The 25,875-nt window shown below is 42.6% G+C and overlaps 1 protein-coding gene across 1 annotated transcript in view; it reads right to left on the reverse strand.

Annotated features, from left to right (window-relative positions):
- The window catches only part of LOC311196175 (ephrin type-B receptor 5), a gene marked incomplete at both ends in the record, with an annotated part of 52,125 nt that extends 27,510 nt beyond the window's left edge, over positions 1-24,615 (reverse strand). Inside the window, 3 exons of the mRNA XM_084269684.1 lie at positions 8,523-9,219; positions 12,687-12,751; positions 24,522-24,615. Coding sequence (XP_084125810.1) covers positions 8,523-9,219; positions 12,687-12,751; positions 24,522-24,615 — 856 coding nt within the window. The remainder of the gene's footprint in view (positions 1-8,522; positions 9,220-12,686; positions 12,752-24,521) is intronic.
- Between the last annotated feature and the right edge of the window lie 1,260 nt (positions 24,616-25,875).

Genomic DNA, 25,875 nt, shown 5'->3' on the forward strand with positions numbered 1-25,875 from the left:
GTCTTCTGTGTCCAGTTCCAGGCTACCCAACAGAAGAGAGACATGGACACACTGGAGAACCTAGCAAAGGGCCACAAAGATAATTAAGGGACTGGAACACGTCTCCTAAGAGGCTGGGGGAGCTGGGACTGTATAGTCTGGAAAAGGGAAGGCTTCCAGGGATCTCATGAATGCGCACAAATTCTTGAAGGGAGGAAGCAAAGAGAACAGAGACAGACTCTTCTCAGTGGTGCCCCATAACAGGCCCAGAAGCAATGGGCACAAACTGAAACACAGGAGACTCCTCCTGAACACAGGGGAACACTTTTTACCATAAGCATGACCGAGCATGGGAGCAGGTTACCAAGTGTATTTCTGGAGCCTCTCTCCTTGGAGAAATTCAGAAGTGCAGAGTAACGTGCTCAAGGTGACTGTGAGCAGGGCTGCATGTGTGGTGGGGGACAGGGTTTGAGGAGGTGTCCTCCAGAGATCTAAATTGAAATATCTAAATTAAAATGTGTGGACAGGTCCCTGTGGATCAGACAGAACTACAATGGAATCCAGAGCAACTTGGGAGGAAAGCTCTCTGCAGTGATTATTTTTGTGTTGTCAAATGAAGAAAAGACTACATAAACCTATAACCTCATGCTGGTATTTACACAAGGGATGGCAGATAGAGAGAAAGGATCATGATTTGAAACTCTTATTCTGCCCCTGGGTATTTCTACCTCCCGAAGAAAAGCAGCAAAATGAAATCATACAGCATACCATAAGCAAAGCTGATTTGCAATGATTAAACATGACTCATATCTCCTCCACCATCCTAATGAAAAGATAATTGCAAAAAATTAAAAAAAAAACCCAAACAACTATGACCTAAAATTCACAGTCACTTATATTTTACATTTGCCATTTCAGCCAATAAGGCTGTAATGACTACAATAAACACTAACTGGCCTCCATGTAGCTCAAGAATAATCTCCATATGAAGGGACTGCAGCTGTCACACAGATGCTTCCACCTAAACCATGACCCTTGCCTCTGCATCCAGGCAGGTAGCTGCTTACATTAATGAACACCTTCGTCCCTTTCCAAAATTGCCGAAAATACTCACTAAAATACTCACTACCCTCAGAACTTTAGCCCACAAATGGCAACAAGAATTGTTCCCATGACATGGAGCTTTTCCCGGCATTGCCTCAGTCCAGTGACTCTATAAATAGTACATCAAAGGTCAAGTTAGGAGGAAAGAGAAAAAAAAAACCCTGGAGATTTAAATAGTCAAAAGCCATTTCCTTTTATTCCAGCAGTTACAGTGAGCTTTCTGCTGTCTTTCCACACACAGGCAGAATCCATCTCTCATTCGTTTCTGAAGGACCCCTTTTTTCAGACCGTGAGATTTTTCAGTTTTCCTGTATCTGACATTCCCTTCTTGGATCATGGCATCATGTCCACTTGCTGTGGTCCTACAATCTCTGCAGATGACCACCGTGTTCACTGGAGACAATCATAACAAATTCACAAGCTGAAACAAGCCCACCATCAAGCTTTGCTTTAGTGAACGTTAACATCTTGTGACCATCCCAGAGAAAGCACAAACAAGAGTAGCTTCTCCTGAAACACCTTCACTGTGTGCCTGCAGAAAAACCTCACACGAACCACCAACATCAGTTAAGCCACAGGCACTGTCACTGGGGGTAGTATGACTTGATTATCCCTCAGACCCCAGTGCTTTCCAAGAAAACATAGATTTAGCTCTCACCGATTCACAAGATGCGATGCAAGAACAGAGGGTTGCAGAGGTAACACCTCAGGGGGCAGAGCAAGCTGCCACTTCCCATCAAGCCAAGGTTACTATGAAAGAAGGCAGAGCTTGGAGTAGACAAGCACTTTTCCCTCTGCCTGTCCGTCATTTTTCAGGTCTTGGCACAGTGTCAGGATGCTACAAAAGTTCAGCTGGGCACAGCTTATCTTAGAGACACTGAACCAGTTTTCCTCCACTCCTCCCTACGGTACTTGCCCCTGTGTTGCCTGTATTTGTCTGGCTGCTCACCAGAGACAAGCTCCACTGAGGAGGCCAGATGAACAGTTTCTGACAGACTTCTAACAATAACAAATACCAAAACCAGCAGAGAAAAGTGCTTGAACTGGGGAGCGGTGGGGGAGTGTGTGATGTGTGAACAAAAATTAAAATGGGGAAAGGACAGACAAAGAGTGAAAGAAGTCAAGAGAGAGAAAGAGACAATGAAAAGCTCACTTGGACAATAAAGACAGAGAGGAAATCTTCCAAGAGCAAAACAGAATATAGCAAGAGGGGGACCAAGAAGGCCAGTAAGAAACTTCAACAGAGCTTTATGTACCCTCAGCAGTGTTTTTAGGCAATGTAACAGGTGACACTGAGTTTTTGTTCCCAGGTATGATTTGGAACTGAGCATGGACATAGGAAGACACTTAGAAGAGCACAAATGTGCTCTCTACTTAACAAAGACAAGCTTTCTTTTTCTTACATGGAAGTTCTGCTCCCAGGTGTACTGTGGGGCAGGAAGATCAAGAAGATTGCATACTAGATGCGAGAGTATCAAAAATGAAGAGTATCAAATCTGACACTGGGGTCAAACTGGGAGGGATGGATGGACATAGCTGAATTCCTGGCCTAGGGAAAATTGCGTGTACAGAGCTTCAGAGGGCCCCAAATGAGAATGGATCTAGTCAATATGGAGTTTAAAAAGAGAAGATAACTAGTATGGGCCATACCACTTGCTTTAACTGGGTAATAGGAAGCACTGCTAGAATAAGCCCGGAACTGAATAGGCTGGAAAGAAGGATGGAGTTTGGCAGTTACAAAGGGCAGGGCAACGGAAAGAATTCAGTAAGTATTAATGTTGTAAAACTATTTAGATATTTATTTCTACCAATGCAAGAAAGATGGCATAATTAGCATGAAAAAGACATGCTAGAAAAGAAAAATCTAAGTAATTTTTAGATAAGACACTGCTTCCCATCCCCACAGAAATAAGCCTATGTCTGCCTTATGGCAATAGGAAATAATTTCCCACTGGGGCAGTCAACTCCACAGTAACTGTTACCATGTATCTTGCATCATGTAAGGTGGAGTAAGGTGGGATCAGCCAGAGTTAGAAGCAAGGCATGATGAAGTGATAAGGCCCTAGGTTAATCTAGAGTTTCGTCGTTTCTACAACTTTTTAGGTGGGGGAGATACAGTGGGAAATTAAACAAACAAGGACAGAAGGGTGGGGCTCTGGGTTCTTGTTTGTTTAGTTTGTTTTTAATGGAAAAAAAAAGGGCATCAAAACAACTGTGACTGAATAAACAACATGACCAAGAATCCAAGAACTGTTTCCTGCTGCACTGTTGATAGATCTGTTTGGTAAGGGATTTTTAGGTAAGAGGTGGAGTTGAAGCAATTGGGAGGACTGTCAGAGAATGGACTGTGTGAAGAAAAAAAGGTAAAATGAGAGGAAAGATTTGGGCGGGGGAAGGATTGAATTTGAGTAGAGAGCAACCACTGGAGATAGGAAAAGCTGCAAACTACTTGGAAGGCAGCAAAATGTATATGCATGTAGCAGAATAAGGCCAGAGAAGCTGATGAAAGGAGCAATATGTAAGGAAAAAATGTAAGCAAGTAGTCTATCACAGGGCACCAAACATTATCAACCATTTCTCTCGAAGCTCTTTACTCAGGAGAGGCTAAGACACTGGGTTTGTTCATTCTAAGGAGGGGAACTTAAGGCAGGCCTCAGCCTAATGGGAGGATGTGAAGAAGGTATAGGCACAAAATGGCAGAAAATGCAACAACAGATATAAATTGTAATAATCTCTTATTATACCTTATTACAATCTCCTATATAGGAAAAAGAAAATTCACCATGTGTGTTGTCAAACATTGGAACAGTTGCCCAGGGACATTGTGGAATCTTCCTCTTTAGGAATAATGAAAACTAGACTAGAACAGGCCTTGAGTCACCTAAACCAATTTGGTCCTGGTTGGAGCAGGTGACTGTCACAGGTCCCTGCAATGTAAATTATTCTACAGTCTTAAAGGAAGCATCTTTTTGGCATTGTTTTTGCTAATAGTATATGAGTACTTTTAGCATACTACTGAAGTTTATGCTTTAATGCAAATTGTAACATTTACTTAGCCTGACACACTCCGAAAAAAGTTTATGAGGGTGGTGTGGAAAGGCATCTTTTAATAACGCAGAAATAACCATGCAATATTCTTCTCAAATGAGCCCTCAAAACAGCCATGTGCAGTGACTAGCTCCTGTAGCTACCAGTAATACATGATTAATACAGTATTACAGGCATGATTCCTTCTGCGATCACAAGGCACTACATCATATGGCCACAGGACACGGGCAATTTTATGGAATCCTCTTTCTCGCCTGACTTTGCATCCTACAAGGGAGCAAATTACAGCTACTGCAGAAGCCAGGCAGACCTTTATCTTCCTCAGTACTCACAGAAACACTCAGGGAAAGAAGTGAGGAAAATCCATGCGGTGGGCTAACCTTGGCAAACAGCTAAATGCCCACCCAGTCACTCTAGGACTCCCTCTACTCAGCAAGACATGAGTAAACAGGATGAGAAAGCTCGTGGGTAGAAATAAAGACAGGAAGATTGTTTACCAATTCCTATCACAGGCAAAACACTTCGCTTGGGGAAAAGTAATTTAATTTATTGCTGATTGAAATAGATTTGAGTAATGAGAAAACAAAACCAAACATAAAACCAATACTACTCCTCCCCCTTCTCCCAAGCTCAATTTAACTCTTTTCACTCCAAATTCATCTACTCCACCCAAGTCTCACAGGGTAGGATATGGGGTGTGCAGTTTCAGTGTCACTCCTTTTCTCCCATGCTTTTCCCCTAACCCAATGTGGGCTCTCCACAAGCCATGATTCCTTCAGGAAATATCCATCTGCTCCAGCATGGGCTCTTCCACAAACTGCAGAGACTATCTGTTCCACTACCTGGCATACCTCCTCTGCTCCTTCTCCAACCTTGTTGTTCCCTCTGCTGTTTCTCACTCATTTTGTTCCCTCCTCCTCTCCTTGGGTGGCGTTTTCTGCCCCCATATGCTTGTACAGAGATACCACCCACTGGGCTAACTGGCTCAATTCTGTCCTGTGGTGGGTCTGTGCAGGGCTGTCTGGAAAAAACTATGTCTGGCATGGGACAGCCTTTTTCCTCCTCCCACTGAGGCCATCCTGTTAGCCCACACCACTGCCAGAACCTTGCCACGTAAACCCAATACAATATGATGCCCAACAAGGGGATCAGCAGTCCTAGTGCAACATGGGGACTTCAACATATGCAAAGACCTGCCCCCAGTCTCATGACTGAAACAGCTCCCTCCACTCTATCCCCTTCTAAATACGGTTCCATCTATGCTTTGCTCCTATAGTCCCATGATCTGTTCTCCCTCAGACATGAAAGCTGGATAAAGGGAGAAAAGTCAGCCCTCTGAGCTACAGAAACAGCAGGTTGGTAGCTGGGGAGTAATTGTAGATGTAGGGGTATACTGATAGAAAACAGCACATTCTCAGTGGTATGGAACAAACTTCATACTGGAAGGGACTGAACTGAAAAATGGACATGGAACTTGACTGGCAAAACTGACTTGGAATTAATTTGTATTTGGACTTGAAAGAAAAAAAAAGAGAGAGAAACTCTGTATTATTAAATTAATAGTTCTATTTCAGCAATATTTCAAGCTAAGAGCTTGCCTTACTTCTTCATTTGGAAGTCAGCTAAGCACTTTATCAAGCAGTCATTTCTCTTCCCTTTTTTCTCCGCATTGTCATTTTTGAAATATTTTTTAAAAAAATTCGATCATGAATTCTAAGTACTGTTTTCTAAAGCATCTGGTAACTTAAATTCCATGTGACTTTTAGCTAAAAGGCAATGATAAGCAGTGGGCAGTGAATCCCAAGAAACTTATACGGTAAAATGGTTTGTGGGGATGGAATCCAGGAACAACAATTTTCAGTAACACATCTGTTAATCTGAGAGAAGATTTGGGTGACCAGGCAATCAGTCTAGAGTTTTGGGAACCAGTAGCCTAGGATGGCCTAATCATCCAGAACTTTTAGTTTCTGGCCTTCTGTGTTGAAAAACACTTCAGAGTTGCAGAAAACCTAACAAGGCAAAGCACCCTGTGTGTATAAATCTACAGAAAGAAAAAGAGCTAAGATTCCAACCCTCTCTTTTCCTCTGCAAACTGCCATTCTCCTTTCGGACTGCTTTCATGGAAAAAAGTCTACTTGGATGAAGTCAAAGTGAATCCCACACACACCAAATCCCATATCCCCTAGAGGGCTTACTACAAGATGTTGTGGCACTCTTCTATTTAGCTGAAGAAATTGGCCATCAGATAAGTAACAGCAGACAGTCTTACAAAACTAATGAAAGTAAGTATCTTAGCTCACGGCAGGGGGTAAGGGAAAAAAGGGCTTTCTATCTATCTGCTCAGTATGGTTCTTGGAAGATTCTTTGTTCTAAATGAAGAAGTAACAGCTGGTCCAGGAAGGACTCCACAGGCTTTCATATGGTGAGGGGGAAGGCAATGCCTACACATTCTTCTACTAAAATATATGAAGGAACCTTGTTTCTCCTTCCTATCCTTGGTTTATTCTTCAATCTTAATAAGAAGAGCTCTCTGCAGGATCATCAGTCAGAATATGCTCCTGTGCTATTGCTTTTGTTCTGTATTTCATATAGAACACTGTAGCAACTCTGTATCACACAGTATTTCTGCTCTTAGGAGAAGGGAGAACATATAGAGGAGAAGTCCTGGAAATGACTCTACCTAAAGTAACACCAAGGGGAGAAACTACACTAGTTGAACATGGCTCCATTCGACAGGACAGCAACATCTTGTTACCAGGAGAAGAGATCAGGAATGGGGAACAAGCTGGAGGAGTTTATGAGAAACATGAGGAGAAAAAGGAACTTCTAACATTAAGTTTCATTATTTGATTGTCTTTGGCTGTTCTAAGCTGCTCATGAAATCTCGGGAAGTAAATGATGGGAACAGTGATTTGAAATTTAATTGACTGTCAGTATTTCAGCTATTCCTTAGAATATTTACCATTTTAATCTATCCCCAACTTCTGTGACAGTGTGGCTGCAAGGGAATATTAGCTTCCCTTGAATGAGACAAAAAAAGGAAGATTGATTTTTTTTTTAAAACCCTGATTTTTATCCATATTTTTAAGTGCTTCGTACTACCATCTCATACTAAATTACTGGCTGGCAGTTTACCTGTGAACAAGTCATGCTAATGATGCAGACAACAAAGCTATTGCATTCTGTCTGTTGGAGCTTTCAGTCTCAGGAGCAGCACTGTACAGATACAGTTACATACCTTTCAGGATAAGCAGCATAAAAATACACACACAATTTTATTATTCTCGAAGCGTAAACAAATAAAAAGCACTTACCAGTTTTAATTGCCTTACAAGTCTCCAGCACAATGAACTGTATTTTAATAAAGTTATTTTGCATGACCCTCATCATTTCATGAAATGAGAATTCAAGGTAACATGTTGACAACCACTGCATTTGCACTTGGTGTTAACCAGAATGTTTGTATTCTCAATGTCCCAGTCAAATTCTTATTTGAATAAGTTACAGTGCAACCTTAAAATTCTGCCAAAACAAGGTTCCACATTACATTTAATGTTTTAGAGTACCAAGAGTGATGCAGCAACATGTTACATTGATGAGAGAGAGCTTGCATGGATGCACGGAAGATCCAACCAGGGAAGATTCCAGCCAGGGAAGCACCAGAAGAATATTATAAGCAAAATTATGTAACTAATACATGCAGTTTGGTCTAGCGGACAGTCTTAACCTTGAGATAGGAAGACACTCGTGACACTACAGTGGGTATTCAGGCTTGGCCAGATTTTGGCCCAATACTATTACTGGCTGATGTGTAATTTACTCTACTTACTCCTACTAGCATTTCACGGGGCGGGGAGGGAGGAAGGGATCAGGTGAGGGACAGGGCAGAGAGCGCATTGGAGGTAATGATAATACCATTATGCCTGTTTTGTCTTACTGAGTCAGGCCCACAGATCCCTAATGCATGTTCCCTGTCCCATGCCCAGGCTGCTGCCATTTTGCCTTTCTTTTTTGATCACTAGTTCCAACAGCACTACCAAAAGTGCCCAAACTAGATAAAAGGGAAGAGTGTATTAGCTCTGGGCTCAGCTCTGCTCCATGCTTCTCAGTAAAGAAGCGGAACTATGTCAGTGCTGGCTAGTTACAATTCCTGCTAATCCTGTGTATGTACTGAACAGGCTATTGTGGCATTTTGAACTAAGGTCTGAGTGGAGTTTCTAACTGTGTTCTTAGCACCAACTCTAGTCTGAGACACTAGAAGTGTCAAAAGAGCGTTCTGTGTGAGAAATTACTTACTCCCCTAGCTCTGTCACCTTTTGGCAAATGCCAAATACTAACACAGAGAACCAATGAAGGGTCTGCCTAAAGGGTGCGGAGAAAGGGTCTCTCACCTTGGCATGCTCGCTCTTCATCAACAGGCTGGTAGCCAGCCTTGCAGGTGCATCGTCCAATGGCCACCATCCACTCCCCTTCTCCATTGCAGTGCAACCGAACACCTGAAGATCCAGTTGTGCTTGTCTCTTCAGCATTTGGTACACATGTCCCTGGTGACTCCATCAGTGACGTCCTTTCCCCTCCAGCAAAAGTTTCAGGGAAGGAGGCAAATCCTTTCACCACAGCTGGGCACTTGTAGAAAAAGACTTGGACTGCCACCAGGGACATGCAGGCTCCTGAGTCTTGGAAGGCCAGGTAGAATCCACGCTTGGTGAGTGGCCCAAAGCTCCGTACTTTGACATTCATCTTCACCGTCTTCCCAGTGCTGTCTACCTGGGAAAAACTTTCATCAGCTGCAATAGTATCTACTTTGGTCCAGGGGCCCTCACGCCACTCTGGCAGTTCCTGAGAGGCTATGTCAGCCTCTGACTGGTGGTAGTAGAGTGTGAAAGTCTCCTTACAAGAAGAGGCCACAGTACGCATGCTGGCACAGTCTCTCACTGAGAAATGGAGGCGGACATGGACTCGGTGGGCTCCACGTCGCTCTATGAAGTGAGTGCGCAGCCAGTTATTCTGACCTGGTTCAGCCACGTTACAGACTTGAAAAGTTCGGATCTGGCGCTTCTTGTCATCGTGGACACTTACCTCATCCCACTACAGTGGATATATGGGAGAGAAAAGGAAGAATAAACAGTAAAAAAAAAACGGATTCATCATTCAACTACATCAAAAAAAGACAGGCCTTCTTCCCCTCCCTTTTGCTTGTTATGTCTATGACACGACTTGAACCTGCTGATGGCATGTGCAGCACTCTAGGCAGGTCAAAGCATGACCTTATAAAGAAGACCTGTTACAGTCTACAAGTAAGAACTGCTGTGACAGAAAACATAACTCATGCAAACCTGTCACGTGGCATTAAGACTCTTTAAGAGTCACGCTTTTTTCCCTCCTATTTCCCCATTTCTTAACTCCAGAGACAAGACTTACACAAATGAGACAGAAACCAAACACTCTTCTTCAGAGAAAACATTAAAGCACAAGTCCCTTCTACCCAACTTTATGGAGCTGTGCTCTGCCATCTCTGGTGCACACAAATAAACTCAGCATGGCCGCTACAGGGCAGCTGCAAGGTCTATTTTGTGTGAGGAGGAAGGGGTTGAAGCAGGTTACTGCAGAGAGCTGTAAGACAAACTCCTTGCTCTCTCAACTAGCTTTACAGAACAGGTAAGAGTCACCAAGTATGATGATCTCTAGGTATACATACGCACTGATCCTCCTTTTCCCTTCACACATCCTCCTTTTTCACCTGTAAGTTCAGCAACAATTTCTCAAATAGGAACCTCTCATGCATAGGTAAAGCCAGGAGTTCTGTAAGCTGTTACCACATGATCTGCAGATTTTATAGCATTCTCAAGCCCTACAGAGAAAGCCTCCTGACCATCATATAAGTGGCAGAAGCCATGGATGATCCTCTGCTTGTACAGCTGGTCACACTTCAGCTTCATTACAGCTTAATGAGATAAAAGAGAAGTAACCCTTTCAAGCACTCTCACTAAGGTCAGATCAACCAACTCCTTGCAACAAGACCTGCATTAAGACAAGAGCTGAGCAGAAACAATGGCAAGTCATGATCATTGGTGACTCCCTTCTGTGTGAAACAGAAGCACCCATTTGCAGACCGGACCCTCTTTGCAGGGAAGTTTGCTGTCTCCCTGGGACTCAGATAATGGGATGTCACCAGATGGCAAAAGAGATTAGTATGGCCTTCAGATTATTACTTACTCCTACTCTTTCACATGGGTGCTAACAGTGTGATAAAAACACCAAAGGTTAATCAAAAGAGATTTCAGGGCCCTGGGAAGAATTCAAATCCACAAGTAATGTTTTCTTCAATCCTACCAATAACAGGGAGAGACATTAAAAGAAACAGACAACCCCAAGATATCAATATGTGGCTTTAGGATTGGTGCCTCCATCAAAACTTTTGGTTTTAGGATCATGGAAACTTCTTCAGGAATAAAGGTATGCTGGGACCTGATGGGATCCACCTGTCTCAATGGAGGAAATGCATCTTTGCTTGTAAATTGGTGGGACCAATTGAGAGGGCTTTAATCTAGAATCAGTGGGGGAAGAGGATACAAACAGAAGAGCTGAAGGTAAGCCAAGGGCTGGCATGGCATTGCATGAGGGTGGCAATGCTAGTGGGAGCATGTACACTGCTCCTGGGAGGATGGAGGGCTCAGGAGCACATCTGAAATGCTTGTACACCAAAGCATGTGCTGGAAGCACTGGTCAGTTCCCAGAGGGAACTGAGACTTCTCAGGAGGGACAGGCAGGGCAGCTGAGGTAGACGGGTTGCACTGTGTGTGAGGGGTTTGATTATACAGCCCTTACAGTTAGCAATGATGTGGTTGACAGCCTCTGGGTGGGGATTAGGGGGATAGAAAATAAAGAAGATGTTGTAGTGGGTGTCTCTGATCAGACAGCCAGGATGTAACACTGATGAATTATTCTACAGCAAATTAGGCAAAATTTCTGGATTAGTAGTTCACATCAAGAAATCTCCTTATGGGAGATTTCAACTTCTCAGACATCAACTGGGAATGTCATACTGCTCTTTCAGCTAAGTCTGGGTTTAAGGTTTGATTCTGGGGGCAGTTCTGTTCAATGTATTTACCAATGACCTGGATGCAGGAGCTGAATGCACCAGTAGCAAGTTTGCTGATGATACCAAACTGGGAGGTGCTGTTGACTCTGTGGAGGGACAAGAGACCTTGCAGAGGAATCTTAACAGATTCAAGCACTGGGCTATGGTTAATGGGATGACATTTAACAAGAATAAATGCTGGATCCTGCACAGTTGAATGTGACAACAGACACAGGTATAAACTGGGAGCAGAGCAACTGGAGAGCAGTCCTGCAGAAAGGGATCTGGGGGAGCTGGTCAACAGGAGATCAATATGAGCCAGCAGCCTGCCCTGGCAGCCAAGTGGCCAAGCCACATCTGAGGGTGCATCCAACACAGATAACTAGCTGGTCAAAAACGGTGATCATCCTGTTGGATTCAGTGTTGGTGCAGCCTCACCTTGAGTACTTGGTGCAGTTCTGGGACCCACCATTTCAGAAGGATGTGAAATAATGAGCAATAGGACATGGTGTCAAGTTGCATCAGGAGAGGTTTAGATTGGATATTAGGAAAGGTTTCTTTACTGAAAGAGTGGTCAGTCATTGGAGTAGGCTGCCCAGAAAGGTGGTAGAGTCATCATCCCTGAAGGTATTCAAAAAACCTGTAGATGTAGCACACCAGGACATGGTTTAGTTGATATGGTGGTATTGGACAGACAATTGGACTTGATGATCTTAAGAGGTCTTTTCCAACCTTAAAGATTCCATGATTCTATGAAGGTACTAAAATGCATCCAGAGGAGGGCAAAAAAGCTAGTGACATGTCTAGAACGCATGTCTCCTGTGAGGAGCATCCAAGGACACCAGGTTTCTCTAGTTTGAACAAAAGGAGGCTGAGGGGTGATTTCATTGCTCTCTACAGCTTCAAGAAGGAGGGGACATGGAGAGGGAGGTGCTGGTCTCTACTCCCTGGGACCTAGTAATAGAATGCATAGGAATAGTTCATAGTTGCACCAGGGAAGGTTTAGACTGGACATTAGGAAGCATTTCTTTACTGAGAGGGTGGTCAGACTTGGGAACAGGATTACTAGAGAGGTGGTTGATGCCATGACTTTGTCAGTGTTGAAGAGACATTTGGACAATGCCCTTAATAATGTGCTTTAACCTGTGATCAGCCCTGAAGGGATCGGGCAGTTGGGCTAGATGATCACTGTACATCACTTCAACTGAAATAGTCTAGTCTATGTGGAGGGATGGCTGAAGACCTCAAGAGTATTTTTGAAGGAGGGTGTAAGGAAGATTGTAAGGAGGTGGCAATAGTATCCCACGCAGTACCCTCTTCTCTTAAGAATCTGGCTTTGTATAATATACAATTGTACATATGTACAAAATACACAAAACAAGTCTCACTGGTTCCAGTTTCCCTTTCTTCATCAGCTGCATGCATGCCTTCCCAGCTGAGGTTCAGTCAATAAGAGAACAAGATAAATACTTACCCCATCAGAAGGGTAGGTTGTCCAGCCAATCTCTGAGGTCTCTCTAGTCGTATCCAGAAGTATTTCTGTTTATATTTGAGTGAAAAAAAAAAAAAATAGAAAGAGTATTTTGTGCTTTCCCAAGTCAGGCTAAAATATTTCCTGTCCCTCGCAGGACTGTCCCTGAAGCACTCCCCCTCCAAAAACATGTCTTGTACAGGGCTTCCATGCACCCTGAATATGCATTTGTATTTTAAGATTACATATGACAGGCTACATCCATACTAGTAAATTAGGCAGGGCCAAGACAGGGGCAGAGGCACTAGGCACATAATCATGCTAACTCATGGTTAGCAAGTCACTTGGCAATGTTCTGGCCAGATGAACACTTTCCCAGGCAAAGTGAGAGCACACTGACAGCATGAAGCAGAGTTATCATAACGAGCAGCACAGATGAGGTCACCCTCTCTTTGGAAAGGAGAGGGTGGGACACACAGTTAAGTTATATGAATGTGGGCCAGTCTCCCCAAGCCCATGGTTGCCCATTATATTTGCAGGTGTAAATGTGGACGCAAGGCAAAGCTACTTTTGTTTCCAGCTCTGAAGCCAAATTTCTGTGGGAGTATAGGATAGTGACACAGTTGAACCTGTAATGGATTCACTTTGTTCTGGAGCTGTGCATTAGGCTGCAAGTCTGCTTACAAGTCCTAATTCTATCAGAAAATCAGTATTAATTATCTCTTGTATGATACTGTTCAGAAGTAGGGTATATGGAGAACTTCACAGGCCTAGCTTATTCCCATAACTAGTCTGCATTTCCTTTGTTATTGAATATACTACTGTAGACAGGGAGTAGTCTTCAGCGCTCTTGGATATGTTATTCTCTGTTCAGGTACAAAGAAATACAGAAGAGATTGTGATAGTCCCAGCCATACACATACTATTCTCCAGAAGTGAATGTCAAAGTCTAAGATGACCCTGGAACTTACTGGTATGCAAGTATGTGTGCTTTTTGTGTACATTTATAGTGAGGACACAGGGGAAGAAAAAGACTCAACCAAATAGGTTGATATGATGTGTTGATAGTTACTGTATATATCAACATGATATACTGTGTATATCAACTGCTTTTTCTTAAATTCTAGAAAGTCAATCTCTTTTGTAAGCTTATTCTAATTTTCATTTTCTATCTTGTCACTGTATTTAAAAAAAAAACCCAAAAAACCAAAAAAACCCACAACAAAAACAAACAGAAAAAAGCCAAAACCCAACAGCTACATCCAGCTTATTTACAAACAGGATTCATTAATCCCCTTGCAAAAGTTTAATGATACGATTGTTCCTTATTTTATGCAGGAGAGATCCTCAATAATTTCTACTTTCAGATTATTGATTGCTGAATTCACATCAGTGTTACTGGGGATTCACACCACGTTAATCATCAGAGACAAAAGACTAGGCTCATCCTAAAGCAGCCACAATTACATGAGCAAGTTTATTGAGATCTCAGGCTTCATCAGTGTTCCCAAACTGATATTCCCTATATTCCTACAGGAGATCATATATTTCTCAGACCTTCCCGAGGAGCTGATGCAGTTCCTTGCTTTAAAGACAGTGCAAGAATATCTAGGCTGGCTTGACAGAACTGGAAAGAGCTACTGGTTACAGCTAAAGCACAACTCCACTGGAATTGCCTTGCAGACCTCAGGAAATGCTGAGCAGCTCAGTACTAAAGGATATCTCAGCTCAGAAGCTCATCTGAGTAGCAAAACATCTGTGAAAGGCCTATGCCTCCCTTGAGACATAGTTCCCTCCTAGGCTCTGCTGGCAGCAGAGGGACTTGGCATACCCCCTATGTTTATTACTCTCTCGCACAGGGGTTGCACACTGTCATGTCAATACTTTGCCACTGGGTTCCCAAACATGGTTTTGATATGCTGGAATAATATACAAGGTCATTTTTCAACAAAGAAAGAACATTTTTCCTAATCAGGTCCAAGTCTCCCATTTACCATCGCCCCATGGAGACTCAGGGAGAAAATAAAGTCCATCAGGGCATGGAAAGCCAGATAAAAATTGAGAAAGGAAAAGAGAAGAGAGAAAAAGAGATTTGCTCAGCAACCTGGGCTCTGCCACAATGAGCAGGAAACATGGTCTACAGACAGCTTCTCACCAGTAAGCAAGGTAGAAATTTATCAAGCATATGAATGTTTCACAGACAAACAGATACAGGCAGCCTGAAGCAGGCAGAACTGTCCCTCTAACAGTAAATAGAAAGCAGAAAGCATTACAAAAATAAGAAAAGGACACAGGAATGTTTTGTGCATAAACCTCAATCGGTGACCAATGGTCAAAAGTCCTTCTGGTTTTCTCTTTTTTTAATCCTGTTCCTACTAGCTGTGTGCCTCGAATCAAATCCCTGGTCACGGTGCTGGCACGGACACTCAGAAATCTAACAAGCCCTTAGACTGCTCTCTAATTCTGAGGGTTTATGCTAATATGGCTAAAAGCTCCAACCTGGCAGAACTGCATGGCTGCATCAAAACCATGTCTCAGGCACAGTCCTTGGTCCATCCTAATCTCTGACCAAGCCTAGGCACTGTTTAGGAGAAGGTTGGTTGCCATGGGCCAAACCCATGCCTGTGCTAAAAATTTGGCAGTATGAATGACTATATACCACCGTACAGGTATAAGCCTTCTCTCTGCCACGTTACATCAGTACTGATGTAACACAACACATCCTCACTGTGCTGGGCCAGACCAGTGTTCTGTTACTCAGGCCAGACCAGTGTTCTGCTGCTTTTCAGTGCAGATAACAATGACTTGTTCAGCTGAATTTACCAGCCTGGAACAAAAGCTGCTTACATCCTTTCTATCTTGCACAAAATTAAGGGTCTTGCAAGATCACATCAGCCCCAGGCTGAGGCCAGTCCATGATGCTGCTAGAGACAACACTTATTAAAGTGACCTCAGGGTACCAACATAACAATATTCCACACTGGATTAAAAATGAGGACTAATCAAGGTATCTGAGTAATTTGGGGGCTTTTAAACACATGAAATGACAACAATTAACATTTTTGAAGAATGAGTTTCCAATTTCTTATTAAGAAGAGAAAAATAGCTGATAAAAGATTCTCCTGTACTTCTCTTCCCTAAACTAAAAAAATAAAATAAAATTTTAAAAATCATATTTTATAGCAGTCAAATGGGATCATTACACTCTTCAGAAAACAAAATTCAGAATTAACTACACTCCTGTTTCAGTGTCCTCTGTTCTTGCAGGACAAAAAGGGTGAAAAAAATCCAAAAAACTTATGCTAGTACCAGTCTATACTTAAACCATAAAGTAATCTCTTGGGCTGTGCTATACTATAACGTCCACATCAAGATCAACTGGGCAGAGGTTGGAAGTTGCTATTATAGATCAGGTTGTTTGGAATAAGCATAATTTTGGTTAGCCTATACTTTCAAGCAAGACACTTCAGTGCTTGTGTTACACGCAATATGTTACACGCAATATGTTCACCCAAGGATGACTGACCCTTGGAAAATCCTTCATGAAGGCAGAGGTGGCCTAACAGCTTTCTGGATTGAAGTACATTTGTCCTCGGTGTCTTAACAGTGGAGTGGTGCAGAAGGAAATTACAAAACCCAAGTCTAGGCAAACTACAGCCACAAAGAAGAAAGTTGATTCAGAGAAGAGAGCAAAAGAATCCTTTTACCTGTGGGATTTAGAAGTTGATGCCAAGAATGATCAGACCATAGAGTCACAGAATGAAACAAGCTGAAAAGGAGATCTAGAGGTCATCTTGATCAACACCCCTCTCAAGGCCAGGCTAATTACAGTTCAAGGCCTTGTCCAGTTGTATTCTGAGTATGTCCAAGTGTACAGACACACTGGCAGTTAAGGCAAAGGGCACTAGTGTAAAAGGTATCATTCAGAGAGTTTGCTTTCTTATGCCCCAAGCAGCAAAGCTCTCTGGCTTAACAGACAGTAGGAAGACTGCAAATGCTCTCTGAGAGGGCTGGAAAGAGAAAGCATTCTCTGGGCTTGTGCCAAATACAGTAACCTCACATAAGCAAGTCTGCTGCAGCTGCATGTCCCCAGGTCCAACGGAGAGCAATATTGAGCGGGTATTCCCAACAGCCACACACATACACACACGTAGGCATTGCACATAGACACATGGCCAGATCAGAGACAGAAATATGCACCAATCATGCAAACAGAAAGCACCACCAACAGCTTCATCCTGCTCCCCTTTCTGGCTAGTCAGGATGAAGATCTGTTAGTGGGAAATATATATGCATTTATAAACAATATGGATTCCTGCAATAACCATACTTAAGCATTCGGTCTCCAGTAGCTGACCTCTGGATCTGTGGCCTCTCCATCTGCTGGCACCTGCACATATCACCACCTGAAGGTTGTATTGCCACTCATGTTCCTAGTATTCAGACACCTTCACTCATTGAGACATCTCAACACGTCCACACACAGGCACATGCAGTCACACACACGGACTCTTCTACTAACTGGCCTTAGCATGCAGTCTACCTAGTAGCTGGCCCTGGATTCTTGTTCTCCTAGGCTGCTGGTACTTGGACATGTGAGTCCCCAGGGCCTGCAGTCGGTTGCTATAGTGCTGCCCCACCCTACAGAACCCCACTTACACATACAAATACATACACAGGAACACACACTCTGAATCCCTCCACTGCTTGGCTCACTCAGCCTACTAAGGAGCTGGCACTTGAATCATCTCAACTCTGGTCACACTGAGATACATAATACACAGACAGGGCTGTTGAAGAACCCCCCAGAGCACATGGTCTCCTTTCCCAGTGTTTGGCCTGTACCTCCTGAGCCCCTTGATTGACACCTCCTCCATCCGTCTCACTCAGAGACACAAACACACATACAAACAGGTGTCTCATTCATCCTCCAGATTCTCTGGTGTCTCCCTGGCTCCACAAACCCACTTACTCTACTAACAAGCTAGTCTCACTCACTCCAGATGCTGGCATCAGAGATGCACAGATCCTATGACCTGTAGTCCAGCTTCAGTTCCTGGCTCTTGACTTTCATCCATTCCAGGCTCTCCAGTTGTTGGCAGCACTGGCTGATGGGCCCCTATGACCTGTTCAACTCCAGTTGCTGGCATTTAGACATCTGTATGCACACATACACACAAAATAAAGCCCCCCTCACCCAGGTAAATAGTAAAAAATGAATGTAATAAGAAAATAGGACAGACTGTAGTGATAGGGTGCAGTTCAAGGCCTGACGGGCATACTGACCAACAACCTGTTTACACATAACTAGCTCCTTATCTCTATTGTCTCTATTATCTTACTGGATCCTTCCCCAAACCATCTTGTTACCTCCCTTTTCCTGACCTAAGGTTCCTCCCCTAAACAACCCACAATAACTTCTGCAGTAGCCCTGAATGATCTTCCCTACATCCCATAATAAGTTCCATGCCCTGGTGGCAGTAACCCCCAGAGAGCACTTCCACCGACTTCCACTTCCACTGGTTCCATTCCCACTCAAAGGGTTGATCAGGCTCCTGTGATAGCCCTGAGAGAATAAGCACCACATCAGGGTGCTTATTTTTTACTAGGCTACTTGGCTTCCCCTGCCTTTCATTGCTCCTCTGTTCTCCTTTGAGTGTGGGATGAACCTTTTATCACTCAGCCAAACAAATGTATTTACATATGTGGACTATCACTTGGAGACAGAATACAGTGAAACCTTTGGGAAGCCTTAAATAAATTAGATCATCTTCCAAAAACTAAACATCTGTCATCGTGAAGTAAATAATGTATCAATGGCTAGTGATATATGCAACAGTAACAAGTATTTTATTTTTCAAGAATGAGTTGATGAGACAAGTATAAAAAACAAATAAAAGCACAAAAATCCCACTTTTTTTTTAAGTTCAGCTACGACTTAACATGAAAAAGTAAGCTACAAAGTTATAAAATGTGCCTCCTAATAAGAGAAAGTATGCACAAAACCAACTTGTATGAAACAAAAGAGTATGATTTAGGCTGCCCATGGGGGTTGTGGAGTCTCCATCTCTGGAGATTTTCAAGACCTGTCTAGACACCTATCTGCGTGACCTGTCCTAGGAAGCCTACTTTGGCAGGGGGGTTGGACCCAGTAATCTCTGGAGGTCCATTCCAACCCCTACAATTCTGTGATTCTGTGATTTTTTTTTCTTGGGCAAATCTGTATTGTGAAGTCACTCCTGCAACGAATGTTCCTGTATTACTTTTGTGCTCATCAACAACGAATAAAAAAAGCTATTTGGGGCCAACAGGACATGTATTTACTGAGTTCCATGAAGCATAATGTTTTTTAACTACTTGCTGTGTCAGGACAAAATGGTGACACCATCAGAACACCGAAGGTGTCATCTGCATGGAGGAAGGAGGAAAATGTATTTTCCTCTTTACCTCCCTTATTCTTTTGTTAGATCTCAGGGAAACTGCCAGCATTATCATGTTGCACTCATTACTCTGGTGATGTCAGAAAACACAGACATCAGGAAATTAAAAAATATGACATTAAATGCTTAGATTCAGCTTTGCACGTGCAATCAAATTGAATTATGACCTCTTGCTTTCATAGTAATACAATGTAGTATGTATTCAAGGCCAGGTTGGATGGGGCCCTGGGCAACCTTGTGTAGATCCAGGCCTGGAGGTTGGTGGCCCTGCCTGTGGCAGGGGGGTTGGTGCTCTGTGATCCTTGGGGTCCCTTCCAACCCATGCCATTCTATGATTCAATGATTCTTCTACAGCTCTAGAGATTCTTTCTGCAAACACCCACTACCAAGACTAGAACTTACCCAACTGCCACTACCACCAAACTGGCTACTTTTGATGACAGCACAATGTGACTTTTAAAGTTTATCTACGTTTTCCTGCTTATTTTTTGCTTCATAAACACTAAAAAGCAATCTTGTGTCTACCAAAGTTTCACTGAAGCACATACTGAAAGTTCCAGATACCATATATTACAAAAATACTATTTCCCTTTCTTTGAAGCTTTAATTAGCTTTGCATATAAGCAGTGTCAGTTGCAGCATGGGTGTCCTCTACTGTCCTACTGCCCTCCAAGCACCAAGAGCTAGCCTGCAGCTTGTGAACAGTTTCAACACAGAGCTGTGGTTCGTACCTGGGAATGGGGATGTCCTAGAACAGGGACCATGGGGTAATTTATTACGGGAAAAAATATGTTGAGTGTAACTGCTGAGACTAAAGGGATAACCCAGACACGCTTCTCCTTACAAACAAGCTGCACATCCAGCCCAATCCCATTCACCTTCTGAATGACTACAGCTGGAGATTCCTCTGCCCTGGGCACTTCAAGCATGTCACAAAGATTTTGGCATGCATGGAAGTGTCAGGAAAGAACTGGGAAGAACATAATCAAAAATCTTTGCTAGGATTTTAATAACTCATGGGAATCACAAACAACTGAAATAAAAAGTTACTTTTCCCATTTTTTTCCCGAAGTAAAATAACATTAATTTAAACCTTTTCTTAAAAAAATGTATATATAATAAAATAAAAGTTAATGTTATTTTTTACTCTGAAGATTACCAATCAATATATTATTTTCAATAAACTAATATGACAACCAGTTACTAGAAAAGAGGGAAAAAATGAAATAATAATGTCTGACCTCACAAACTTTTTCCTTTCCAACATACTCCCTTTTGCAAGGAGATGTTTTTAATGCAAAAAGTTTCTACCAATGCAGAAGAATTATCCTCTCTGCATCTTGAACTTCAGAAGGTATTTAGAAAAGCTGGAGAGTTTGTTGTAGAATAAATGCAGTCCCTCACATGCAGAACACATAATTCCTTTGGGACATATTAAACTTTGAGTTCTGCACAATGAACTCCACTTGTGTTTACAGCTGTAAACTTTTATAACTCAGTCAAACCAAAACCAATATTCCACTGAAAATAAAACTCTGTCCCCTAGTAAGAGCTATTTCATTAGTAACTTATTACTTGCTTTCAGCTACTTTAACTGTAGCCCATCAGGCATTCTTAAATCACAGAATCATTAAGGTTGGAAAAGACCTCCAAGATCATATAGTACAATTGTCCCCCTACCACCTATGTTACTTACTAAACCATGTCCTTAAGTACCTCATCCTACCTTTCCTTGAACACCCCAAGGGGTGGTGACTCCACCACCTCCCTATGCTTCATTAACTTTTATATTCAGAAAGGTTAATCTACAAAAATGTTAAATAATATACTGTAGACAGTAATTATATACATAGATTCTCACACAAATAAAAATAACATGTATTTCTTTATGTATTTTTGAGAAAAGGAAAAATAAAGTCTATTTTTTCACCCAGCATGTTGCTTAAAAAATACTTCCCAAACAAAAACCTCAAAAACTCTTGCAGAGCCATAAACATCAGGGAATGCAATCATAAGGAAAACTTTTGCGCAATCTTGTTTCCTTTTATAAAGCTGGAAGCTAAGTTTACAAATGTCTTCTGTTTCCAAAACAGTTTTCCATCATGCTTCCCATGCATGTTTTTTTCTAGCCTAAAAATTGTGTGTGGAAGATTTTGGACATGCTCACTCCCACTGAAATCCATGTGTCCAAATATTAGATCTGTGTCAATGAAGTTCTGACTAACGATTCCTTTTTAAGCAATAAAAAAACCCAATAACAACAAGAAAATTTTCAATTGCTGTGGTTCTTTGACCCTGGCTGGAGGCCAGACGCCCACCAAAGCCACTCCATCACTCCCCTTTTCAGCTGGACAGGGGAGAAAATATATATTGAGAGGCTCAGGAGTCAAGTTAAGGCCAGGGAGAGATCATTCTGCAATCAGTGTCACGGGCATAACAGGCTCAGCACAGAATAAAGGAAATAAAACTCTCTAATTTATGACGCTGCCCTGCACACCCAGTGACACCAGAGTCGGGTAATGAGACGTGCATCTTCCCCCCACGCCTCCCTTCTTAGCAGACTTCACTTTGGTCATGATTTAGTTCCCTTCTTCTCCCCCACTCCCCCTGCCCCACTGTGGCATAGGGAGGGTCAGGGACTGGGGGAATGGGGGTTTTGTCAGTTCATCACAAGTTGTTTTCCTTCTTAGCCGAGGGGCGTTCCTCACACCCTTCCCCTGCTCCAGCATGTGGTCCCATCCATGGGAGACAGTTTTCCACAAACTCCTTCAACATGAGTCCTTTCCCACAGGGATTCAGCTCTTCACCAGCTGCACCCGTATGGGTCATTCTATGGGGTGCAGTCATAGAATCATAGACTGTCTCTCTGTGACTCTCAGGAACCAGACTGCTCCAGCCTGGTGCCCCACAGAGTCACAGGTCCCCACAGAGTCACAGGTCCGCCCAGCAGGTGCCCCCTCCGGTGTGTCTCTCTCTCATCTCTGTGTGTCTCTCTCACTCAACAAGTGCTGGCAGAGGCTTGCTCCAACGCAGGTCACAGTATCTCCTGTATGTCTCCACCTACTCCAGTGTGGTGCCTCTCCACGGGCTGCAGGTGGGGTCTCAGCCTTTCCCATGGGCTGCCAGGGGACACCAGCTCCACCACGGGTTTCTCCACCAGGGGCGCCTCCTCCCCCCACTTCACCGGCCTTGGTGCCTGCACAGTTTCTTACATCTCACTCCCTTCTCTTGTGGCAAAAAGTGCCTGCTTGCGTTCTTTTTTCTCCTAAATGTGATTCCCAGAGGCACTGTGACCGTTGCTGATGGGCTCAGCCTTGGTCAGCAATGACCTGGCCTTGAACCAGCTGGTGTTTGCTCTCTGGGGCCTGCAGGGAGTTTCTGGCTGCTTCTGGCAGAAGCCACCCCTGCAGACCCCCACTTCTCCACCAGAACCCAGACATGCCAAACTGCAATAACTGCTTACAAGAACTTCTTTACTTCTGAGTCACTAAAGGGTTCAAGTTCCCATTAGGCCCTGTAAAAGGGTACTGTCTTCCTTGTAACTGGAAAGCATGGTGCATCTAAAGTTTTTGGTCTCCTCATAATGCACAGAAAGATGGTTTGAATACTTTGCCTACTTTTCTTCCCCTCTCCACAGCTTCTGCTTTTTTTCTTAACTGTTTACATTAAGGTTTTATCAGTATTGTTTTTCTCATTAGAAAACTTCAAACAAAGCCTACCTGGAGACAAAAAGCCATTTAAAATCAGAGTTTTAAAATCTAACTCAAATTCCAGATAAATCCTTTACTTATTTTCCCTCTCAGTCAGTCTTCTTCAGTTAGAGACAAGATGTAGTTTAGACACCATCTGAAACTTCTAAGAAACCTTACAAAAAGGAAAGACCTTCAATGTAAACATGAAACCTGAATTTCAAGTTTCTAATATATATATAATAATAAGTCAACAAAATGGCCAGGGGCCTTTTTCTTCCTTAAGGAGAGCTCCTATAGTAAAGCAAAACTATGTAGTTATCACCAGACTTTCTTTCCCCTAATGCAGATTTCTTCTTTGCTTTTTCATCACAACAAATACTTACTTCTGAGATGCAACTTAGCTTTGCAAGGTGCTGACTCCCCTCACTGTGAATTGAGAGTTGAAACTCAGCTCAAGGTACCCACCTTGATCTCCAAAGGCAGAATTTTACTGTCCTATTTTAACCCAGACAATTCAACCATGTGATCTGTGAAGCTGTATCACACAGCATTTTCTAAATTCTTTTACCACTACAAACTGACAGGAGTGATCACTGAGTTACTTCATGTTTGCAGAGAATGGACATTTTCTCCTTTTTTTTATCTCAGTTCCTCTACCAGTTATACTAAGGAATAACACAGTACTTGGTAAAATAATTTTTAAATCAGCAGATATCAGACGTGCAGAGATGTAAGAACTTCTAGTATAATCTTTTATCAGTCATTTAATCTCTGAACTCACTCCATTTTGCTCCTATTAAGAGAAGGGATGCCTTAACAAGCTTTCCTCTCCTTTATTAAGAAGAGGAAACCAGTATTTTTTTCTTCCCAATCTCCACTCTCTTTTTCTTAAATCTCACAATATTCTCCTTTCCCTCCTTCTAGGTCTTTCCTTCTTTGTCTCCCTTTGATTCCTTCCCTCCTCTCTTTTTTCAGAGGCTTTCACATATGCAAGAGATGAGCATTCATCACAAAGCAGTGCAGTTCACTGAGCACATACAGCTGCAAGGATACTTTTTTGGAACACACAAGAAAACTGTTCACAATAGGACTGCCCTTCTCTCTCTCCCAGAGCTCTCATCACCCCCCTCCTATTGTTTGTTCTTTCTTCTCCTGTTCTCTTGGCCTCTCTTTTTTCTGCTGCCCACCTTTTCTCTATCTTGTCTTCACTACTCTCCCCCTCACTTCCTCTGCTGGCTAAACACAAACAGCCTCTTCTTGTTAAGGCAGAGCATTCTCTCCATGTCTATTATATGAGAGAAGTTCATAGCAGAGACAAAAATTCATTATTTCAGCCAATTGGATGCTGCCTTGTAGAACAGCATAAACATGGAGAGATTGTTTCATAAAACAGACATGGTGTAAGAACAGGAACCCAAGAGTCAAATACATGTGAAGCATAAACAAGGAGCTTATTCCTGGGACAAAAAATAATATTCTTGGAGAATGTAACTTCTCAGGTAGCTAACAGAAATGTTTAATAAGAGTTCTCCATAAGAGGGTTTGCCTGTCCCACTGGAAAGAATACTTGTATCTTTTTACACCTCATGAGACTGATCAACTGTCAAACTGAAAGCCATGCTCAATCCTTGCCTGGACTAGGATAAGCATACTAGAGATCACACTTTTTTTGTTAAGTTGTCACAATATATGAAACCTGTTCTTACCTTCTAGAGAGTTGACCAGATGAAAGAAGCAGACCATCCAAAGCCAGTCCATCCCCACCACTCTTCTTGCACTGATGCCAGCATTAGAATCCATGAAGATTCTCCACAGACACCACCATCTCCAAAAAACACAGGCCACTCACTTGAAACGGTCAGGGAATTCTTGGAATGTTTTTATATCTTCTCCAATATAAGCACAGAGGCCGTTACACAGAAATACTGGTAAAGAAAAAAAAAACAGAAGGTAGAAATAGTAGAAACAGAAATCAGGTCACAATAACACAGAACTGGCAGTTTTTATACACCTACTCAATTATTTACTATTTCTGAGATAAAGGTGAAAAAGAGTAGCACAGACCCAGTATTTACCATATACCCACCCCTCCCTCCTCTCACAAATTCAGTCCCAGTTGTTTTGCACACTGACAGTATACAGGTTTTTAGACAATCATGGCATCAGTGAGAGTGGGGTTCCCAGATCAAGATTAACCTGTCCCACAACATAGGCTGTATTCTTAGGTAAGTCCTGACTCTTGGTATCTTTGTCAATGCCCCTTGGAAAGTCTCCATTCCATTTTCCTCCGTGTGATTTATAAATTATGTCTCTTATAATTACACTTTGCCTTCTCAGGATTCTGCAGGGGACTAGCCATAACAGGAGAGTTTTTTGCCATACGTGACAACACAAATCTGCCCTGCTGACACTCCTGTAATTGCATTTCAGAAGCAAGCATTCGTCCCTTTAAGTGTATGACTGTACAATGCTATTGAAGCTGGACAGTATTTTCCCATTAATACGTTGCCAGTGAGGAAGCAAACATCATGATATTTAAGGTCAAACAGAGCCTGTGTTACAGCCAGGAAAAGCCCCCGAGTCCAAGTTTATTATCTTAAGTGAGAAAGAATCCAAACAAAACCCCACTGCCACCATTAAGGTTTATCTCACAGTCAGGCAGCAGAATGTAGCCTAATCCAGCATTGCATTAGTTCAATCCAGCACAGTAATTTTGCTAAGTAAGCTATTTCTGGCTCACTCTGCCTAATTCTCAGCCCACCACAGAAATATCATGGTAATATGTAGGCTATGTGCAGAAAGCTGCTGCTGCGTTTTGTTTCTTTAGGTGCTCTTTGCACAGAGCATTCAGAGCACTTCAATGTCTTCAGTGAGACAGTGAAGCGTAGCTAAGGAGAAAGAAAAATGTCTCAGGCTATGTAAAGAAATGGCTCAATAACTTGGCTGCAATAGGCGAGAGAAGAGTCGTAATTAAAAGGAGCAGCCTCACTGCAATTATCTGAAAACCTAGCAGTGGGGGTTTTGAGCAAGTTCTGCCTAGCAGAGGAAAAAGCAGCCTGG

Source organism: Gallinula chloropus (genome assembly GCF_964237585.1).
Source record: "Gallinula chloropus genome assembly, chromosome: 1".
In the NCBI taxonomy this organism is placed as follows: domain Eukaryota; kingdom Metazoa; phylum Chordata; class Aves; order Gruiformes; family Rallidae; genus Gallinula; species Gallinula chloropus.